Below are 19,996 nucleotides of genomic sequence, written 5' to 3'. Positions count from 1 at the left end.
GAGAAGAGGTACACACACACACACACACACACACACACACACACACACACACACACAGGGCAACAAGAGAGACCTGCTGCAGCTCACTCTGGAGATCGTAGAGAAGAGGTACACACACACACACACACACACACACACACACACACACACACACACACACACACACACAGGGCAACAAGAGAGACCTGCTGCAGCTCACTCTGGAGATCGTAGAGAAGAGGTACACACACACACACACACACACACACACACAGGGCAACAAGAGAGACCTGCTGCAGCTCACTCTGGAGATCGTAGAGAAGAGGTACACACACACACACACACACACACTGCTGCTGCATATATATACTGTCATGTTTATTGCAGCTGTGAATGGTGTGTTCGTCTCTTGGTTATATATTGTCATTGTGTATTTACATTACTAGAGTGACTCGTACAAACAGAACCACATTTCTTGTCACTGTGAACATGTGGCGGATTAAACCTTATTTGTGTGTGCGTGCGCATGCGTGCGGGGGTGTGTGTGTGTAGGAATGGGATGACTGATTTTGGAGGAGACATCATGGCTGAAGCGGAGGCCCAGAGAGCGCAGATGAAGCCGGTCTACACACTCCCCCTGCTCCCCTGTTAAAAGCACCACACAACACCGAGACGCTACAGAACAGGTACACACACACACACACTCCCCTATCTGACCAACACCACACAACACCGAGACTACAGGAGCAAGGTACACACACACACACACACACACACTCCCTCTGCTCCCACTGACCAATACCACACAACACCGAGACTACAGGAGCAAGGTACACACACACACTCCCCCTGACCAACACCACACAACACCGAGACTACAGGAGCAAGGTACACACACACATACCTCCCAAGGTGGAAGTTGTAGTCATTGCAGCTCCTCCCCTCTCTCTCTCGCCCTATCAGGAGAAGGTGGAAGTTGTCCGTCAGAAGCGGAAATATGAGAAGAAGAAGCAGAAGGTTCTACCAGGCCCTGCCCAGCACCCAGGCCCCGCCCTCTTCAACGCAAAAGACTTAAACCAGTATGACTTCCCCAGCTCAGACGATGAGCAGGTACGCGCGCACACACACACACACACACACACACACACGACTTCCCCAGCTCAGACGATGAGCAGGTACACACACACACACACACACACACACACAGACACACACACACACACGACTACAGCTCAGGGCGTTGAGCGTTTTTACACACACACACAGACACACACACACACACCACGACTTCCCCAGCTCAGGTGAGCGGGTACACACCACACACACACACACACACACACACCGACTTCCCCAGCTCAGACGATGAGCAGGTACACACACACACACACACACACACACACGACTTCCCCAGCTCAGACGATGAGCCCTACTCTCAGGTACGCAAGCATACACACACACACACACATAAGACTATGATATCCCATACTGACCTGTTTCTTGCTTTTCTCTCTCTCTCTCTCTCTCTCTCTCTCTCTCTCTCTCTCTCTCTAGATATTCTCTGGTTCTTCAGAGGCGGAAGAGGAGAATGATCCTGATGGTGTGTTTGCATTCCGACGGCGAGCGGGCTGTCAGTATCACACTGTGAGTAACACACACACAGGCACACTTAACTCTTGTATACATGCATACATACATCTTCTATAGCCATGGCGAGTGGTTTAGCAGATCACTTGCGGTGGCTCTTTCTCTCCCCCCCCCAAATGAAATATAACACCAACAAAATAACCGTTGTTACGCTGAAATGTGATGATGCTGAATATCTCCACCTCCTCTCTCTCAGCCTCTCCCTCGATTGGGTGGCTGGCCGTGGGCGGGTGCTAGTGAAGGGGGGCGGGGCCAGTCTCGTTACCGCTATTCCCTCACCACTCTCACATCACCGCGGCGATGCCTCAGGGTTCAGCACCTGACTTTATGGGTGATGCTTTTTTACGATGATGATGATGATGATTTGTATGAGATGTATAATAAAATGATATATCTATGTTAATGTTAAAGAGCTGAAGATGACTGACGAGAGTTTCGATGCCTTCTCAGGGTTCTGCTGGACCCACGTGCTCGGTTCAAATCGCCACCAGACCTGGGTCATACACACACCACCACTTGACCACCGACCTGACCCCCACACACGCACACACACCTGGACGGACTACGCACACACACTGGGGATCTCACAAATGGACCCTCGCTCTCAGGCTAACATGCTTGCAGATCCTCCCCACCCTCTCTTTCAGCGCACATGCACTTGCACTCACACCTGATCTCCCACCTCCTCTCGCGCACACACACACACTGATCTCCACCTCCTCTCTTTGACGGCTGCTGTGGCATCCAGTCACCAATGGCCAGAGACACTTCCAGGAGACCCTTCCCATACCAGCAACTCCGACGGCCCAGCCCTTGCATTACACTCGATGGGTTATTGTGGCCTGGGGGCTCAGGCAGGGGAGAGCTCAGGACTCCAGCGTGCCCAGATCACCAGATTGATGATAGTGTGTGTGTCTACGATTTCTATCTTTTGATCGTTTTCTTTTGTGCACTTCCCACCGCCCCGCATGACGCTCATCAACTTGCAGCTAAGAATAGCGATCTCGTAACTTTACGTAGAATAGCAGGTCTCATAGTTGCAGCTAAGAATGGCAGATCTCATAACTTTTGACTAAGAATGAGCAGATCTCATGAAACTTGCTACATGGTTTAAAATGGCAGATCTCATAACTTGCAATGGGAATAACTTAGGTCTCATAACTTGCTACATGGTTTAAAATAGCCGTCTCATAACTTGCAGCTAAGAATAGCCGTCTCATAACTTGCTACATGGTTTAAAATAGCCGTCTCATAACTTGCAGCTAAGAATAGCCGTCTCATAACTTGCAGCTAAGAATAGCCGTCTCATAACTTGCTACATGGTTTAAAATAGCCGTCTCATAACTTGCAGCTAAGAATAGCCGTCTCATAACTTGCTACAGGGTTTAAAATAGCATTCTCATAACACATAACCTGCTACAGGGTTTAAAATAGGCACCCACTGGCCTCGCCAAATGCGAGTAAATTAGCCCCCATTTTGAAATGATTTGAATGACCCTCACTGTCTACTGTCACAAGCAAATCCTGGTGCTGCACACGTTTTGCTTTTTTTCCCCCGTGGAGAACAGCTGTGATGGAGCAAGCAAGCATGCTGGTCACCAGTATTGTCACTGAAGTAATAAATAACATCTGGTATTTTAGTGGAATTGTTGTCATCTCATAGTACGCTAAGCTACAGGTTATGAACATGGGGTCATCTCATAGTACGCTAAGCTACAGGTTATGAACATGGGGTCATCTCATAGTACGCTAAGCTACAGGTTAAGAACATGGGGTCATCTCATAGTACGCTAAGCTACACGTTAAGAACATGTTGTCATCTCATAGTACGCTAAGCTACAGGTTATGAACATGGGGTCATCTCATAGTACGCTAAGCTACAGGTTATGAACATGGGGTCATCTCATAGTACGCTAAGCTACAGGTTATGAACATGGGGTCATCTCATAGTACGCTAAGCTACAGGTTATGAACATGGGGTCATCTCATAGTACGCTAAGCTACAGGTTATGAACATGGGGTCATCTCATAGTACGCTAAGCTACAGGTTATGAACATGGGGTCATCTCATAGTACGCTAAGCTACAGGTTATGAACATGGGGTCATCTCATAGTACGCTAAGCTACAGGTTAAGAACATGGGGTCATCTCATAGTACGCTAAGCTACAGGTTATGAACATGGGGTCATCTCATAGTACGCTAAGCTACAGGTTATGAACATGGGGTCATCTCATAGTACGCTAAGCTACAGGTTATGAACATGGGGTCATCTCATAGTACGCTAAGCTACAGGTTATGAACATGGGGTCATCTCATAGTACGCTAAGCTACAGGTTATGAACATGGGGTCATCTCATAGTACGCTAAGCTACAGGTTATGAACATGGGGTCATCTCATAGTACGCTAAGCTACAGGTTATGAACATGGGGTCATCTCATAGTACGCTAAGCTACAGGTTATGAACATGGGGTCATCTCATAGTACGCTAAGCTACAGGTTATGAACATGGGGTCATCTCATAGTACGCTAAGCTACAGGTTAAGAACATGGGGTCATCTCATAGTACGCTAAGCTACAGGTTAAGAACATGGGGTCATCTCATAGTACGCTAAGCTACAGGTTAAGAACATGGGGTCATCTCATAGTACGCTAAGCTACAGGTTATGAACATGGGGTCATCTCATAGTACGCTAAGCTACAGGTTATGAACATGGGGTCATCTCATAGTACGCTAAGCTACAGGTTATGAACATGGGGTCATCTCATAGTACGCTAAGCTACAGGTTATGAACATGGGGTCATCTCATAGTACGCTAAGCTACAGGTTATGAACATGGGGTCATCTCATAGTACGCTAAGCTACAGGTTAAGAACATGGGGTCATCTCATAGTACGCTAAGCTACAGGTTATGAAATGCTCTCATGATGCGGCTAAGCTACGGGTTATGAACATGGGGTCTGTCTCATGATGCTAAGCTTTACAGGTTATGAACGCTGTAAGTGTCTTCTCTCATCTCATAGTGCGGCTAAACTACGGGTTAGAACATGGGGTCATCTCATAGTCGCTAAAGCTACCGTTAAGAACATCAATTTTGTCATCTCATAGTACGCTAAGCTACAGGTTATGAACATGGGGTCATCTCATAGTACGCTAAGCTACAGGTTAAGAACATGGGGTCATCTCATAGTACGCTAAGCTACAGGTTAAGAACATGGGGTCATCTCATAGTGCAGCCGCTACAGGTTATGAACATGGGGTCATCTCGCGGAAATGCGGCTAAGCTGGGTTATGAACGTAAGGGTCCTCATCATGAAATGCGGCTAAGCTACAGGTTAAGAACATGGGGTCATCTCATGATGCGCAGCCTAAGCTACCGCGTTAAGAACATGTTGTCTCTCTCTCACTTAGGCTAGTAGGCTATTACATAGCTTGGTAGGCTATTTCCACTAAATTGGAAGTAAGCTAATGGATTTGTGCAATTACCGCTTCTATTGGGGGGGGGTTCTTAGGTGTTTGGCCTCCCATTGGTTATGGGTTTTTATTTGTTGCTCTCTCCCCTCTCTGCCTCCCTCTCTGCCCCCTCTCTCTGCCCCCCTCTTTTACCCCCTCTCTCTCTCTCTCTCTCTCCCCTCCTCCCCCCCCTCCCCCCTCTCTCTCTCTCTCTACTCTCTCCTGAGGTGATTAGTTATGAGCAGTACCAGCAGCATCTTGGGAGGGCTTTGGTTGCTGCAGCGTTCTCTTCTGGCCCAGCAGGCGGCTGGCCTTCCTGCCCCCCTCATGCGACGCTGGACTCTTGCCGGGGCCCCGGTTCCTTGCCTACTCGACTGCTGTCGCCCAACAGCTGGGGTGACTCTCCCAGAGCAGAGAGGGCCTTGGCTGGACGCCGCCCGCCCCCAGCGGAAAGCCTCGTAGCCTCCCAGGTACACCCTGCGTGTGTGTGTGTCTCATGACCCGTTTGTGTGTGTGTCATGACCCACATGTGTGTGTGTCAGACTGCTGTTTGTGTGGACTCAAGTCTCGTGGTCTCGCCAGACTGAAGCTACGATTTTGCAGTCTTGGGACTTACTTGTTACTTGCCAATCACCGACTCTGTCCCACCTCTGCTAGCTCTAATGGGACTGTGTGTGTGTGTGTCCAGGTGTGCATAAGGGCTTGCATCACACCACCACCCCCTCGGTGGCTGGCTCCCCCACCCCTGGCCAGTGGGCCTGGTCTTGTGCACGCCAGCATCTCCCGCGACAGCTGGAAGCCCCCTCCCGGCCCAGGCATTTGGTTGGTTATTGGCACTCCTGGGTCACCCTGACCAGCCCCTGGCTGTGCCAGCCTCAGACTCAAACTGGCTGCCAGCCCGTGGCTGCTTGATCAAAAGCCCGCGACAACGGCTGCCATGGAGCTTGACCCCAGGTGAGTAGAGATGAAGGGATAGAGATGAATGGATTGTGAATGATCTGAATGGATTGTGAATGATCTGAATGGATTGTGAATGATCTGAATGGATTGTGTTTTAACCATTAATTATTTGTTGTGTGTGTGTTTCAGGGAAAACCACGATCAAGACAAACCAGCACTCAACAGCCGAACAGACAGTACAGTGGCCATGGAGGTTACGTAGGCCTCCTGAAGAGACTCAAATACTCACACACACACACTCATTCTCTCTCACACACACACACACACACTCATTCTCACACACACACACACTCTCTGGCCGCCTCTGGGTCAGGGTAACCCCTCCTGGTGCTGTGCATCGTAGCAACGCCATGTTTCCATGGCAACTATCGGGACTTGACTGCAATGCTCCTGTGTCATGCTCTTGTTTTTTTATGGTGTGTGTGTGTGTGAGGCCCATCCTGCACCCGTGTGTATATAACATTACTTGAACACACTTGTCTGTTAGTTTATTTGTGATATTTTGCACTGGGGGGATCAGGGAGAGTATTAATGTGTAACTGTGTGTATGTGGGTGCTCTTGTATGACTGTGTGTGTGTGTGTTACTGCAGAGCCTGCTGTGTTATATATTTATTGTGTCGTGTTTACAGAAGCCTTTTCCTGTGTGTGTGTTTGTGTGTGTGTAAGATTTACTGAGCCAAACCGTAATTATTCATCTCTCCCTTTGTTCTCCCCCTCTCTTCCTCTCTATCCCTCTCTTCCTCTCTATCCCTCTCTTTCTCTTCTCCCCCTCTCTTTCTCTTCTCCCCCTCTCTTCCTCTCTATCCCCCTCTTCCTCTCTCTATCCCCCTCTTCCTCTCTCTATCCCCCTCTTCCTCTCTCTATCCCTCTCTTCCTCTCTCTCCCTCTCTTCCTCTCTCTCCCTCTCTTCCTCTCTATCCCTCTCTTCCTCTCTCTCCCTCTCTTCCTCTCTCTCCCTCTTTCCTGTTTCTCGCCTGCTCTCCCTATATACCATCATCCCCCGACACACACACACACACACACACACACACACACACCCCTCCCTCCATCATCTCCCTCATCGTCTCTACGGTCATTGCCCCCCTCCCCTGCATCTCATAAGCTCCCATTGGCTAATAACTTGAGTGAGTGGAGTTCACGGCTGCTCCTGACCAATCGCAGTGCTTGTGATGCGGAGCGGTGTTTGCAACGGATACGCTAAAGGGAGGACTGCAGCAGCCATTCACTTCCTGCTACCCTGCTCCGCACCACCGCCTCACTTCCTGCTACCGTGCTCCGCACCACCGCCTCACTTCCTGCTACCCTGCTCCGCACCACCGCCTCACTTCCTGCTACCCTGCTCCGCACCACCGCCTCACTTCCTGCTACCCTGCTCCGCACCATCGCCTCACTTCCTTGGCAACGATGCAGGATTCCCATGATCCTCCTCTGCATGAACTCTGACCTTTCCATGACCTTTCCTTGAGAGGGGCGGGGAGAGGGTGAGCTGTTCTCTTCTGTGAAGAGCCTGAAAGCTTGTGTGTGTGTGTGTGTGTGTGTGTGTGTGTGTGTGTGTGTGTGTGTGGTGTTTTGTAGTCCCACCTGAAAGACAGAATGAGAAGTGGAGGAGGTGGAGTCCTCTCTGATGAATAAACCTGGGCATTCATGACCTCACTACGGCTCTGTGTCTCTGTCTGTGTGTGTGTGTGTGCGAGAGAGAGCGAGAAGAGGGAGAAACGGAGATGCCAGAGTAACTGAGAGACCTTGGCCTTCATTCATAACCCCTGCGTGCATGCTAATCAGAATGAGTCTGGTACCCTGCCATCTGGATATGATTATGGTGCATCCTGGCTCCTGATGCGGGGGGAAAGAGATGCCTCTGCACACAGTAAGACAGATGTAACTAATCAGAGCAATGAAAAAAACATCCTTTTCATCAAATGCCTTAACTGCTGTTTTTGGACAGGGGGGGGGGGGGGGGGGGGGGGCTGGCTTATTTTGTGTTCCATTAGTGTGGTTTTTTTTATTTTTGTTCCATTAGTGTGGTTTACGTGAATCCCAGCTTGGTAAATGGAAATTTATGCCACAGTACAGTTAAGTTTAGATTCCACCTTAAATATTGCAATTTTCTACCGCCAGGGGGCAGTGTTGATCGCATCTCCGCGATGAGAGGGGCATTCGCAAGCCAAGCAGTAGCAGAGGAACAGGCACTCTTCAGACTTATAACCGCCTCTATATATATTTTTTTTTTCTGGTGACTCCATTATCTAATCTTTTGATAAATTCTGTCGTGTTTTTAGTAAATAAATCAGTAGATATTGCACCTGTTGGGGGGGTTTATGAAGCCTTTCAGCACTAAAATTGGTCCCTATAGCTCAAAACTCATTTGGCACGAGAAATTCCACCACGTATGGATACTAGGGTCTTCCCTCTTTCTTATAGCCCAATGCCCCCAGCCCCCCCAAGCAATTCCATCGTAAAAAATGGGCGTTTTTTTTTTCTTCTTTTTTTCAATTTCAAAGTCCATCGCCTATATTGCAGATTGAAGCTTGTCTGCACTAAAATTGGTCCCTATCGCTCAAAACTCAATTGAACTAAATTTGGCGTGAGAATTTTCACCACATATGCATAGGCCTACTACAGTCTCTCTTCATTCAACACACATGACAAATTCCATCGGAGAAAATGGGCATTCATTTCGAATGAAAAGTCATCCCTGTTTTGGCTTTAATTTCAGCACTGAAATACTTCCTAGTTGGCGTAGGAAGTATTTCGATACTAGACCTCTTTGTTATGACACCACCCATGAAAACATCCATGAGAGAAAATGGCTGAAAATGCCAATGTAGCCTAAAAGTCCATAACCTGTATTTTTGCCATAATTTCAGCACCTATAGGCCTACTGGTTCCTATCGGTCAAAACCAAAATTATAACTCAGACGGGCTGGTTGGAACCTTTTACAGTCTATGGTTGGAACAGGGGCAGGTTAGAACATATTCAGGCTACTAGGGGGAGCTGCAACAAAATTCCAACACTAAACTGACGGCCTTCTTGAGTAGAGTAAAGTCACGATGTAACAGGTCTCCAGGTCATTAATCCTTTAGGTGAGTAGGCTACATTTTTTTAATTTTGTAGTGTCAAAACTTTAATATCCACCTCCCACTAAATAGAAGGGTAATAATAGGGATATAGAAAATGTATTCATTATAATTGATTGTTAGGCTAGGGGACTCAGCTAATTTAAAGTGAAAATGACATTTGAAAACCTGAGGTGACTGATGTTAGCAGGCTTACAGCATGTGTGCAAAAAAGTGTGTCCTAATGTGAGTGAGGCAGGTTGGCACACTGTTTTTGGGCTTGGTTGGCATATTCCCTATGGCTATTTTGTGACATCTATAAACTGTAGACGATTTTACGAATAAAAACATCATCGATCTATTTAACATAGTCCTAGTCCCAGTAACCTACTCTGATGAAGATGTAATACATCGACACGTAGTCACTGCTACGTTAAAAATAAAACATAGTATAAATTAAAGACATCTGTGGTGCACCGGTTTTCTTTTCACTCTACACTTTCTTGTCCTGCCCTGGTTACAACGGAATGTTGGTTTACAGAAACGCGGAGAACCTCCTCTTATTTTATTGTAATTACTGAACATAGTTTTACATTTTACTTTTTAAACATTTGAAGTAAAAAGAAATAATCGGTAAGGACCAAATTGGTCTTGACAGTGGGTCCTACTAAAGAAAACACACCCAGGAAAGACATCAGCAATATTTTAGCCTACCACTTAAAATACGCATGCCTACGTTTGTGTCAAATTGTTGACATGAGATATTTTCCACAAACAAGATGCGACAGTAGCCTAGGCTAATCTGAGCGCTGCATATGGAAAAAAAAACTATCATTCATAAACAGTCAGCGTCTCCTCACTATCAGCCCGAGCACACTGACACTACAGGCAAGGCTATTGTTTATTATTTCTACATTATACAGCCTGAAACATTACATTGGCTGACGCATTTTTAACCAAAGCGACTAACAACATGGTAACAGATTAAGTTTTAAAGCAATTCTCAACAATTTTAGGACAATTTAAAAAACGGTAGAGTACAGTAAGAATAAGTGCATCAGTGAGTGCTGTTTTTAACAGTTGAGTGTCAGTTCAAGAAGGCTGGTAAGTGCTGGTATCAGCAAGACTTGTTGTAAGTGGTGCTATGAGAGGAGATGTTCTCTAAAGAGCTGGGTCTTCAGGAGTTTTTTGAAAATGGAGTGTCACCGAGGTGAAGTTAGTTTGATATTTGATATTCGGATATTGGACAGATATTCAATTTAATATCCAGTGACTATAAAAAGAGGTGTGTCTGATGAGTCTCATAAAAGATAACTAGTCTGTCACTAGGTCATATGGGTTGGGAGGTATTGAAAAAAGGAGTCTGTTTCTTTCTATGAAATAATGTATTTTCTTTTAAAAAATCATATAAAATACAGTGTGTATACAGTCGCTAAAAAAGAGGTGTGTCTGATGAGTTCCATATAGGATAACTATTCTGCATTGGTTTGGAGTCAGTAGGTCACACGGCTTGCGAGGTATGGAAAAAGGAGACCATTCCTGATGGCAAATAATGTATTTTCTTTAAAATATTCATATAAAATACAGTGTGCATACAGTGACTATAAAAAGAGGTGTGTCTGATGAGTCCCATATAGGATAACTATTCTGCATTGTTTTGGAGTCACTAGGTCACATGATGTTAAAGCTATTGACAAAAAAGACTATGAAGGTAATTCAGAAGGTACTTTATAGACTGTCCCTAAGTAGGTCGGCTGGGAGCAAGTAGACAGGTCATCTGTTTGTACATTGTCTGCAAACATGGGGTGAAACCGGCTGCATTAAAAAATTTAATATCTGTCGAATATCCGAATATCAAAAATCAAACTAACTTCACCTCAGTCGCATACCTGCCGAAATGCATGCCCGATGAGTACCTGTCCAAAACGCGTTGCAATATGCCCGCCGATGTGGAGGGACTTGCCTAAAAGGACTTTGCTTATGCTATACCGGCATATTGTGCTGATGACTAAAAAGTGCCTTTGAGGCGTCTAGTCTACTCTGCATTTGTAATGCAAACTAATCCTCGCTCTCCAGTGTGTGCGCTAATGATGCGCGGGTCAAGGCTTTTTAAACGCTGCACCAACCCAACCCATCGTGACAGCCAGTCCGCACCGCCCGACCCCTGTTCTGATTTTTAACTCAACCGGCGAAAACGGGCGATAAAAGAAAAAAAGAAACCAATGATGAGTCCTACTTCGTGATTTGCGATAGAAAAAGAGATTAGACTTACTCTAATCACACGTTACTCTAATACTCTAATACTCTAATACAAAAGTAATGTAGCGACAAACATAACAATATGAATGTCACAAACATAACAACATGAATGTTACAAAAATAACAACAAGAATGTTACAAACATAACAACATTCAGAATGATTTCAGTAGTAGCCTACAGTATTGTTAGTAGGCTACATCAGTAGCCTATTAACAATAATTTATGTGTGGTGGTTGAGACCTATATTGTTATCGATGATGATGTTGCTGTCTACAGTATGTTGTCTATGTTTGTTTGTTGTTATTTTGTCAATACAAACAGGGTTGTAGTGAATTCTAAACACAAGTAAACACAGTTTACCCACCTATGACATTTCAGAAATAGAGTTTATCCACCTCTTACGAGTTTATCCACCTCTTAGAGCTTATCCACCTCTCAAAGATGTGTATTCACCAAATGCAACTTTACACTCATCAACACTCTAGGAACCATTTAATACCACTGGTGTTGTTATAAACATTGGACAATAACCTCCACCATCATCAAGCATGTTGCCTTTTTAAAAATTCTGATACCGCATAGCACAGTCCACCTTACCGTAAATCATAGAATAGTCATAGTTTACCCACCTCTTATTTTACCACTACACCCCTGATTACAAACACACATAACATTTCTGAACAGCAGTACCTCTGTAGATTATTCTAGCTTGAGTTTAGGACTATTTAGCATATTTAACTTGTTGGCACACTAGGGGTTTTATCATTACATTAGAGCCACATACAGTAGGTGTGTAGCCTGTACTCTGTTATTGTTTTTGCTACATAGGTGTGTAGCCTACTGTATGTTACTCTGTTATTGTTTTTGCTACATAGGTGTGTGGTCTACTGTATGTTACTCTATTATTGTTTTTGTTGCCTTGCTGCATAACCTGTTGCTCCCTGGGGACAATAAAGTTGAAAGTCGAGTTGAGTGATTAAGGAGGGCTGTTAGGATTCCCTGATAAGTGTTCATGTGGTGTGCAGATTGTATTAGCATGTTAGGATTCCCTGATCAGCATTCAGGTGGACTGTGTGCAGATTGTATTAGCATGTTAGGATTCCCTGATCAGCATTCAGGTGGACTGATTGTAGGCCTATTAGCTTATCATTTGATGTTGAGTGAAGGAATGTACAAGAATTCAGTGAATCGTGGTACCAACACATTTGGCCATGACTGTATGTGTGTGAAAGGTTTAGCTGCAGCTTTGTCATGATCTTGTTCTTATTTGACAGGTCTGTGGGTCTTGGCCTAAATTCTCCCACCGTTGTGACTGGCCTTTCTAATGTTTTGCCATGTTTTGTTGTGTACGGTACATGTGCACATATTTATATTTTGCTGTTTGTTTTTGGTTTTCTGCTGTGCCCCCCAGGATGGCTGTCCTCAGGTGCAGCAGTGGAGTTTGAGTGACATCGGAGAATCCAGACTGTGTGGATGGACTCACCCAGTCAGTGTAAGCCCCCTAAAGGAGGAGCAGTGCAACTGCATCATCAGTTGGGCAGTTTTCAACGCCTCTTGGGGTGTCTCTACATTACATTGTGTTTATTAGTGATGTTGAAGAGGCCTCTGTGCTTATCTCCTTTGTCTGTAGCACTCCCTACTGGAGTATGTCTGCATTACATCATGTATAGTAGTAATGTTGAAAATGTACAGGAGTTCATTATCCTCTCTTGCCTGTCTCTGAGTAGCGCCCCCTAGTGGGGCTTCAGGAGAGGTCAACATCTTAGCTGTGGCTGGAAGTCATGTCTCAGCTCCAACTCAGTCACACAACACAGTCCAGGGCAACATCAGCAACACCTCACATCACCATCTTCATCATCATCACCATCATCACGGTGAGTAAGATGCCAACAGCTCTGCATTAGAGAACCTACTGCTGTGCTACCAAGCAGGGAGGCCAAACTCTCAATCTGTCTTGAGGTTGTTGTAAACCAAAACTAAAGCCCTCTGCAACTCGCAACCTAAAGAAACTAACAGCTATCCTACATGCTAGCCCTACAGTTTGTGTGGTGCACAAACTTGGAAGTAGGTCCTTACTGTGATGTGTGCGTGTGTGTCAACTTGGCAGTAGGAGATTCAGAGAGCTATATTATACTCTAGACAATGTAGCTATATTATACTCAAGACAATCTAGCTATATTATACTCACAATGTAGCTATATTATACTCTATGTTATACTCTAGACAATGTAGCTATACTCTATAGACAATGTAGCTATATTATACCCTAGACAATCTAGCTATATTATACCCAGAGGCGGACAGAGTACACAGCTTCATTACTTGAGTAAAAGTACAGATAACCTTTGCTAAATTTTACTCAAGTACAAGTAAAAGTACAACAGTCAGATGTCTACTTAAGTAAAAGTACTGAAGTACTTGTTTTTAAAAGTACTTGAGTATTAAGAGTACAAGAGTAGTCTACATTTTCTAAATATTGCATTACTACTGCCACAGTGCTTACATTTATGTACAGAAACGTCCTACATGGAGTTATGAAAATTGTTAATGTTAATACGTTGGAGAATGTAAAAGGAATTGAAAGTAAAATCATTTTCATCTTTTTACCATGTTGCCAGGGATGGTCAGTATTTCTAATACATGTATTTAAAATACGTATTAAATACTATTTTGTAATTGAAACACTTGAAGCGAAAACTATCATGAACTTGTTCAGAAAATTTTAATAGTCTGGCGAGGTGGGGCCACACATTTCCGGGATGGACCTGCTGCGTCTTCATCCATTGTCTCGTCCATGGTTTCATCTCTTATCTAAATTTGACCATGGAGTTGACTTTGGCGGAAAGCTGAAGGTGATTGCTGATAGGCTGTCCCAATCAGTGGCACCTGCACAATCCAATCATGTTTGAGAGGGAAACAACAAATTGAGGGTTTTCCGAGATTTTTCTTTTTTCCCTTTTTTTAGAAGAAGTAACGGGTACTCACGGTTATGGATAGAAATGTAGTGATAGAAATGTAGTGGAGTAAAGAGTACAATATTTGCCACTCAAATGTACTTGAGTAAAGTCATGAGTACTCCCCAAAAATGATACTCAATTAAAGTACAGATCCCTCAAAACTGTACTCAAGTAAATGTACTCCGTTACTGTCCGGCTCTGATTATACCCTCGACCAGGGGTCTCAAACACCCGGCCCGCGTCCTGCCCAATTCCGGCCCGCGACGTATGACAAAATAATAATGTAATCCGGCCCTTGAGGCTATTAATTGCGACAAACAACGATACTGGGATTAAAATAGACGATAGATCCAGGTACGGTGACAAATCTCATTTGTAGGCCTACTCTGCTCCACTATGTGCAAGAAATCCAGAGCTTGATTCAAACTCCAAAATCGCCAAGAAAGTTTTCAGGAAATACTTGTATTACACGCGAGAAACACAAAGACGCATTTGTAATGACGCTGAAGCCGATGCAGGCCATAGTGTTGCAGAAATTAAGCAGAAACAGGCCTACACCAAATGTTGAAAACGCTCGTTCACGCAGTGATGAAGTCTTAGGTAAGCTATGTTATTCACCTATTCTAATTCTGAAGGAGAATATCCTTTTGGAGATTATGATCGATCGCCTATGACAGTGATAGTCACGGTCGCTGCCTGTGAATGGAGTGTGCGTGTATACAACGGTGTCCACTAAGCATACCATGCTTGTTTCGACCCTCTGCCCAACATAGCTTGGAGGTTGCAGTGGTAATCGTGGATGATAGTGTCCTTAATGGATGTGGTACAGACAGCAGGGCTAGTAGAAATAGGGCTCTAAAGAACTACAAAGTCACCCATAATATGATGCGAACTTCTGGGTACTGCAGATTACCCCGATAGGAACTGTTTGACAATACTTTATCGTAGGCCTATATTGTAGTAATTACTAAACCACAACATCTTAGGTGTTGGTATACATCTTAGGTGTTTTCCTGTTCATTTGTTATGTGGGTAATATGAAAAAAGGAAAGTAAACCTGCTTAAATATGTTCATCCAGTATTTACTGAAAGGTGCATAATTTGAGGTGCTTGCCATCCAGTGACAAATTAGATGGGTAAATTTACCCCCTTCATAAACTTTTGTTTTACTAAAGATTTTTACATTTACAGTAGGACTTTATCTCTGACTACTTTCAAGCCATGGCCTTTTAAATTTTGATATAAAAATCCAATGGTGTTGCTTTCTTAACCCTGATGCCTAGTTTGCCAGGTTTAAAAAAGTTATGAGAGGAAATCTTTTTATTTGGTGTGAAACACACATACCTGTTTTTATGTTTTTCATTTATTTTATAATTTGTATTAATATTTATTTTATTATTATTTTATTTATAAGCTAAGGTTGCTAGCACAGGTGTCTAAAACTAGATAAAAACACTTGCACTTTCTGTTTGCAGTTTTGTGTGGTATTTGAAAAAAAGAACATTGCATTTTCAGAAATAGCTGGCCCTCCAATCAGATGACGTTGGCAGAATTGGCCCCCAGCTCATTTGAGTTTGAGACCCCTGCCCTAGACAATCTAGCTATGTTATACTCTAGACAATGCAGCTATACTCTATAGACAATGTAGCTATGTTATACTCACAATGTAGCTATATTATACTCTAGACAATGTAGCTATATTATACCCTAGACCTGGGGTGTCAAACTCATATTAGATGATATAGGTCAACTGGATGTGAATATTTGTTTCTCTAATTTTCTCTTCCTACCCAAAACATCTGGGGGGCCGCATTAATCCTGCTGGTGGGCCTGATCTGGCCCCCGGGCCTTATGTTTGACACCCCTGCCCTAGACAATGTAGCTATATTATACTCTAGACAGTGTAGCTATACTCTAGACAATGTAGCTATGTTATACTCTAGACAATGTAGCTATATTATACTCTAGACAATGTAGCTATACTCTAGACAATGTAGCTATATTATACTCTAGACAATGTAGCTATACTCTAGACAATGTAACTATATTATACCCTAGACAATGTAGCTATACTCCAGACAATGTAGCTATATTATACTCTAGGCTAGACAATGTAGCAATATTATACTCTAGACAATGTAGCTATATTATACTCTAGACAATGTAGCTATGTTATACTCTAGACTAGACAATCTAGCTATATTATACCCTAGACAATGTAGCTATATTATACTCTAGACAATCTAGCTATATTATACTCTAGACTAGACGATGGAGCTATGATATACTCTAGACAATGTAGCTATGTTATACCCTAGACAGTGTAGCTACGTTATATATGTAGATGTTATAAATGTAGCTATGTTATAGATGTAGCTATGTTATAGATGTAGCTATGTTATAGATGTAGATGTTATATATGTAGCTATGTTATAGATGTAGCTATGTTATATGGGCTGCTGTGGCCTCTGTGACTTCTTAGCAGGTAACACAGTTGTTCCCTCAACAGTGTGTTTGAGCGGAGACTGAATAGGCCCAAACTAAAGTCGTCTTCTCTAACACTATGCAGGCACCCGGGATTCAGCTATAGCCAAACCCATACAGGAAGTAGGTAAGTGTTCACTGTTGATTCAGCTATGGCCATACCCATACAGGAAGTAGGTAAGTGTTCACTGTTGAAATATCTGGTGAGTGTTCACTGTTGAAATATCTGGTGTTTAAACTAATATTTCTCCTACATGTCTATCAGAGTTCTTTATATTTCGAACCATTGCCATGCTCACATACTCCTATGCTCACATACACACAAACACACACACACCTATGCTCACATACACACACACACACACACACACACACACACACACACACACTCCCTACCTGTAATGCAGTAGTTCTTAAACTCAGTGTCGCCACACACGCCTATACTCACACACACACACACACCTATGCTCACGCACACACACACACACACACTCCCTACCTGTAGAGCAGTAGTTATTAAACTAAGGGTCGCCACATGTTTCTGAGTAGCTCTCCAAAAAGTTCAAGGAAAATAGTCATATACCTGATAACACAGTCAACTGGTAAAGTTCGTTCCTATCAAATCAAATTCACAGTCTACAAAAAGAGAAGGAGAAGGAGATGAAAGGGGCCTTAAAGCTCATATGAAACGTATTAAGCTGTTTTGGGGCCTTAAAGCTCATATGAAACTTATTAAGCTGTTTTGGGCACATATGAAACTTATTAAGCTGTTTTGGGGCCTTAAAGCTCATACAGTATGAAACTTATTAAGCTGTTTTGGGTGCGGATCAGCTATGGGAATAAGCTACTGCTAATAGAAAACATTAGTAGCTTTTGTCCATATTCATTTTGTCAAAGTAAGTCCTTGCTGCTGTATCAGATGCTTGTGTGTTTAGTAACGTACATGTCGCTTTTGATTATGTAGCAGACCTGATCCAAATGACCTCTGATTATAAGAAGTGGATCTGCTCACAGTATGAGAGAGTGCAAGAGTACAACTCACTCCCATGTGAAGATGTGGCATTGACTGACCGCTACACTGACCTGCTGATAGTCCAGAAACACGGTGAGGAGGAACAGAAAAAAAGGGAGATCTCTTTCAGAGGGGAAAGTTTCTTCAGTGCCAGAGAGACATACCAAAGCACCACTGTGGACCAGTTATTCAGGCCTGATGGTCGAGATGTTCCTAAAGCAGTCATTCTTCAGGGCCACTCTGGACATGGCAAATCCTTTACGTTACAGAAGATCATGTTGGACTGGGCATCAGGCAACCTCTACCAGGATCGATTTGAACTTATTTTACATTTGAGATGTAAAGAGCTGAACCATGTTACTGTACAAAGATGTGTGATAGATTTTGTGAGCTGCAGTCAGACATTTACCCCACTGATCTCACAGAAGCTAAAGGACTCACCACAGAAGGTACTCGTCCTCATAGATGGATTTGATGAACTGCAATTCACAATGAGTGAAATCAATAACTCATCTGTGACAGACCATTTCACACCAGCTCCTGTTAAGGGCATTCTGAGTGCTCTGTTGAAGGGGTTAATCCTTTCTAATTGCTTCCTGCTGGTCACCACCAGGCCCACTGCTGCAGACACGCTGAGCAAATTGCTCAAACGCCCTCAGCGTTACACTGAGACTCTGGGTTTCTCTGAGAGGGGGGTGCAGAAGTACTTTGAGAAGTTCTGTCAAGATAAGCAGGTAGCAGAGAAGGCATTGAGCAGAGTAAAGGCAAACGAAACACTCTTCACTTCCTGCTCCATTCCAGTCTTATGCTGGATTGTGTGCACAGTTTTCAGGGATCAGTTGAAAGAAAATTCTGAAATGAATAATGACCTGGAAACAACCACCTCCATATTTGTGGACTTTGTGTCCACTCTGCTCAAGCACCACTGCCAGGGTTTAAGTCAGCCTGTCCCCACTCTGCTGAGGAGCCTGGGCCAGCTGGCAGAGAGAGGGATGCTGGAGCAGCGAGTCCTGTTTGAGAAAGAGAGTGTGGAAAGTAAAATCTCAGATCTAGCAAGTGTTCCCTTCCTGTGCAAATTCCTCCTGAAGAAGAAAGTCCGAAAGAAAGAAATGTTCAGTTTCATGCATCTGAGTTTCCAGGAGTTCTTCACTGCACTCTACTACACCTTTGACCAGAATGAGGAGAAAGTCGAAGAGCTGCTCAAATCTTTCCAAGGGGATGAAATGAAATCGCATCTCCTACCTGTCATTCAGTTTCTGTTTGGCCTCTCAAATAGAGAAGTCATGCAGGACTTAGAGCATCTCAAACTGCCTTCCCCATCCTCCATTCGAAGGCAGCTAGAAGAGTGGATGCTTGGACTCATCAAAAGGAATTCGGACTCTATGAAGGCTGGCATGACCCTCTTCATACTCCACTGTCTCTATGAGCTCCATGAGGGAAAGCCATGCGAGGACAACCATGAGGAAACTCCATTTGTGCGCAGAGCCATGGAGGCTTGGGGTGTGATGAATTTTTACTCCATTCCCCTGACGAGGACAGACTGCTGGGTGCTGCTCTACTGCCTGCAGTGCTGCCCGACCATCAGAAGCCTGAATCTCGAAAAGTGCAACATAACAGCAGACAAGCTGAGGATGCTGCAGCCTGCACTGAGCAGGTGTGAGGAGCTGGGGTAAGATCAGCTGGGGTAGGTGTAGCTGGGGTAAGAGCAGCTGGGGTAGGTGTAGCTGGGGTAAGAGCAACTGGGGTAGGTGTAGCTGGGGTAAGAGCAGCTGGGGTAGGTGTAGCTGGGGTAAGAGCAGCTGAGCAGGTGTGAGGAGCTGGGGTAAGATCAGCTGGGGTAAGAGCAGCTGGGGTAACTGGAGCTGAGCAGGTGTGAGGAGCTGGGTAACTGGAGCTGAGCAGGTGTGAGGAGCTGGGGTAAGATCAGCTGGGGTAACTGGAGCTGAGCAGGTGTGAGGAGCTGGGGTAAGATCAGCTGGGGTAACTGGAGCTGAGCAGGTGTGAGGAGCTGGGGTAAGTGGAGCTGGGGTAACTGGAGCTGAGCAGGTGTGAGGAGCTGGGTAACTGGAGCTGAGCAGGTGTGAGGAGCTGGGGTAAGAGTAGCTAGGGTAACTGGAGCTGAGCAGGTGTGACGAGCTGCGTAACTGGAGCTGGGGTAAGTGGACCTGTATATTTGCCCCTCTGGTGCC

General features: G+C 44.5%; 2 protein-coding genes across 2 annotated transcripts in view; both read left to right on the top strand.

Moving 5' to 3' along the window:
- LOC125284342 (enhancer of polycomb homolog 1-like) overlaps nt 1-6,858 on the top strand; it is a 21,098-nt gene extending 14,240 nt beyond the window's left edge. The window contains exons 6-13 of the mRNA XM_048228257.1: nt 532-625; nt 771-809; nt 943-1,089; nt 1,531-1,620; nt 1,820-1,933; nt 5,765-5,898; nt 5,950-6,030; nt 6,166-6,858. Of these exons, the coding sequence (XP_048084214.1) occupies nt 532-625; nt 771-809; nt 943-1,089; nt 1,531-1,620; nt 1,820-1,933; nt 5,765-5,898; nt 5,950-6,030; nt 6,166-6,238 (772 nt within the window). The 3' untranslated portion in view covers nt 6,239-6,858. The remainder of the gene's footprint in view (nt 1-531; nt 626-770; nt 810-942; nt 1,090-1,530; nt 1,621-1,819; nt 1,934-5,764; nt 5,899-5,949; nt 6,031-6,165) is intronic.
- Nucleotides 6,859-8,856: 1,998 nt separating this feature from the next.
- Nucleotides 8,857-19,996, top strand: part of LOC125284340 (NACHT, LRR and PYD domains-containing protein 1 homolog) — a 70,590-nt gene continuing 59,450 nt past the window's right edge. Inside the window, exons 1-5 of the mRNA XM_048228255.1 lie at nt 8,857-9,121; nt 12,766-12,846; nt 13,082-13,228; nt 16,881-16,922; nt 17,760-19,476. Of these exons, the coding sequence (XP_048084212.1) occupies nt 12,828-12,846; nt 13,082-13,228; nt 16,881-16,922; nt 17,760-19,476 (1,925 nt within the window). The 5' untranslated portion in view covers nt 8,857-9,121; nt 12,766-12,827. The remainder of the gene's footprint in view (nt 9,122-12,765; nt 12,847-13,081; nt 13,229-16,880; nt 16,923-17,759; nt 19,477-19,996) is intronic.

This window comes from Alosa alosa, chromosome 19 (genome assembly GCF_017589495.1).
Source record: "Alosa alosa isolate M-15738 ecotype Scorff River chromosome 19, AALO_Geno_1.1, whole genome shotgun sequence".
Taxonomy (NCBI): Eukaryota; Metazoa; Chordata; class Actinopteri; order Clupeiformes; family Clupeidae; genus Alosa; species Alosa alosa.
The sequence above is the reverse complement of the archived record's forward strand: the minus strand, read 5'-3'. Positions and strand labels throughout refer to the sequence as shown.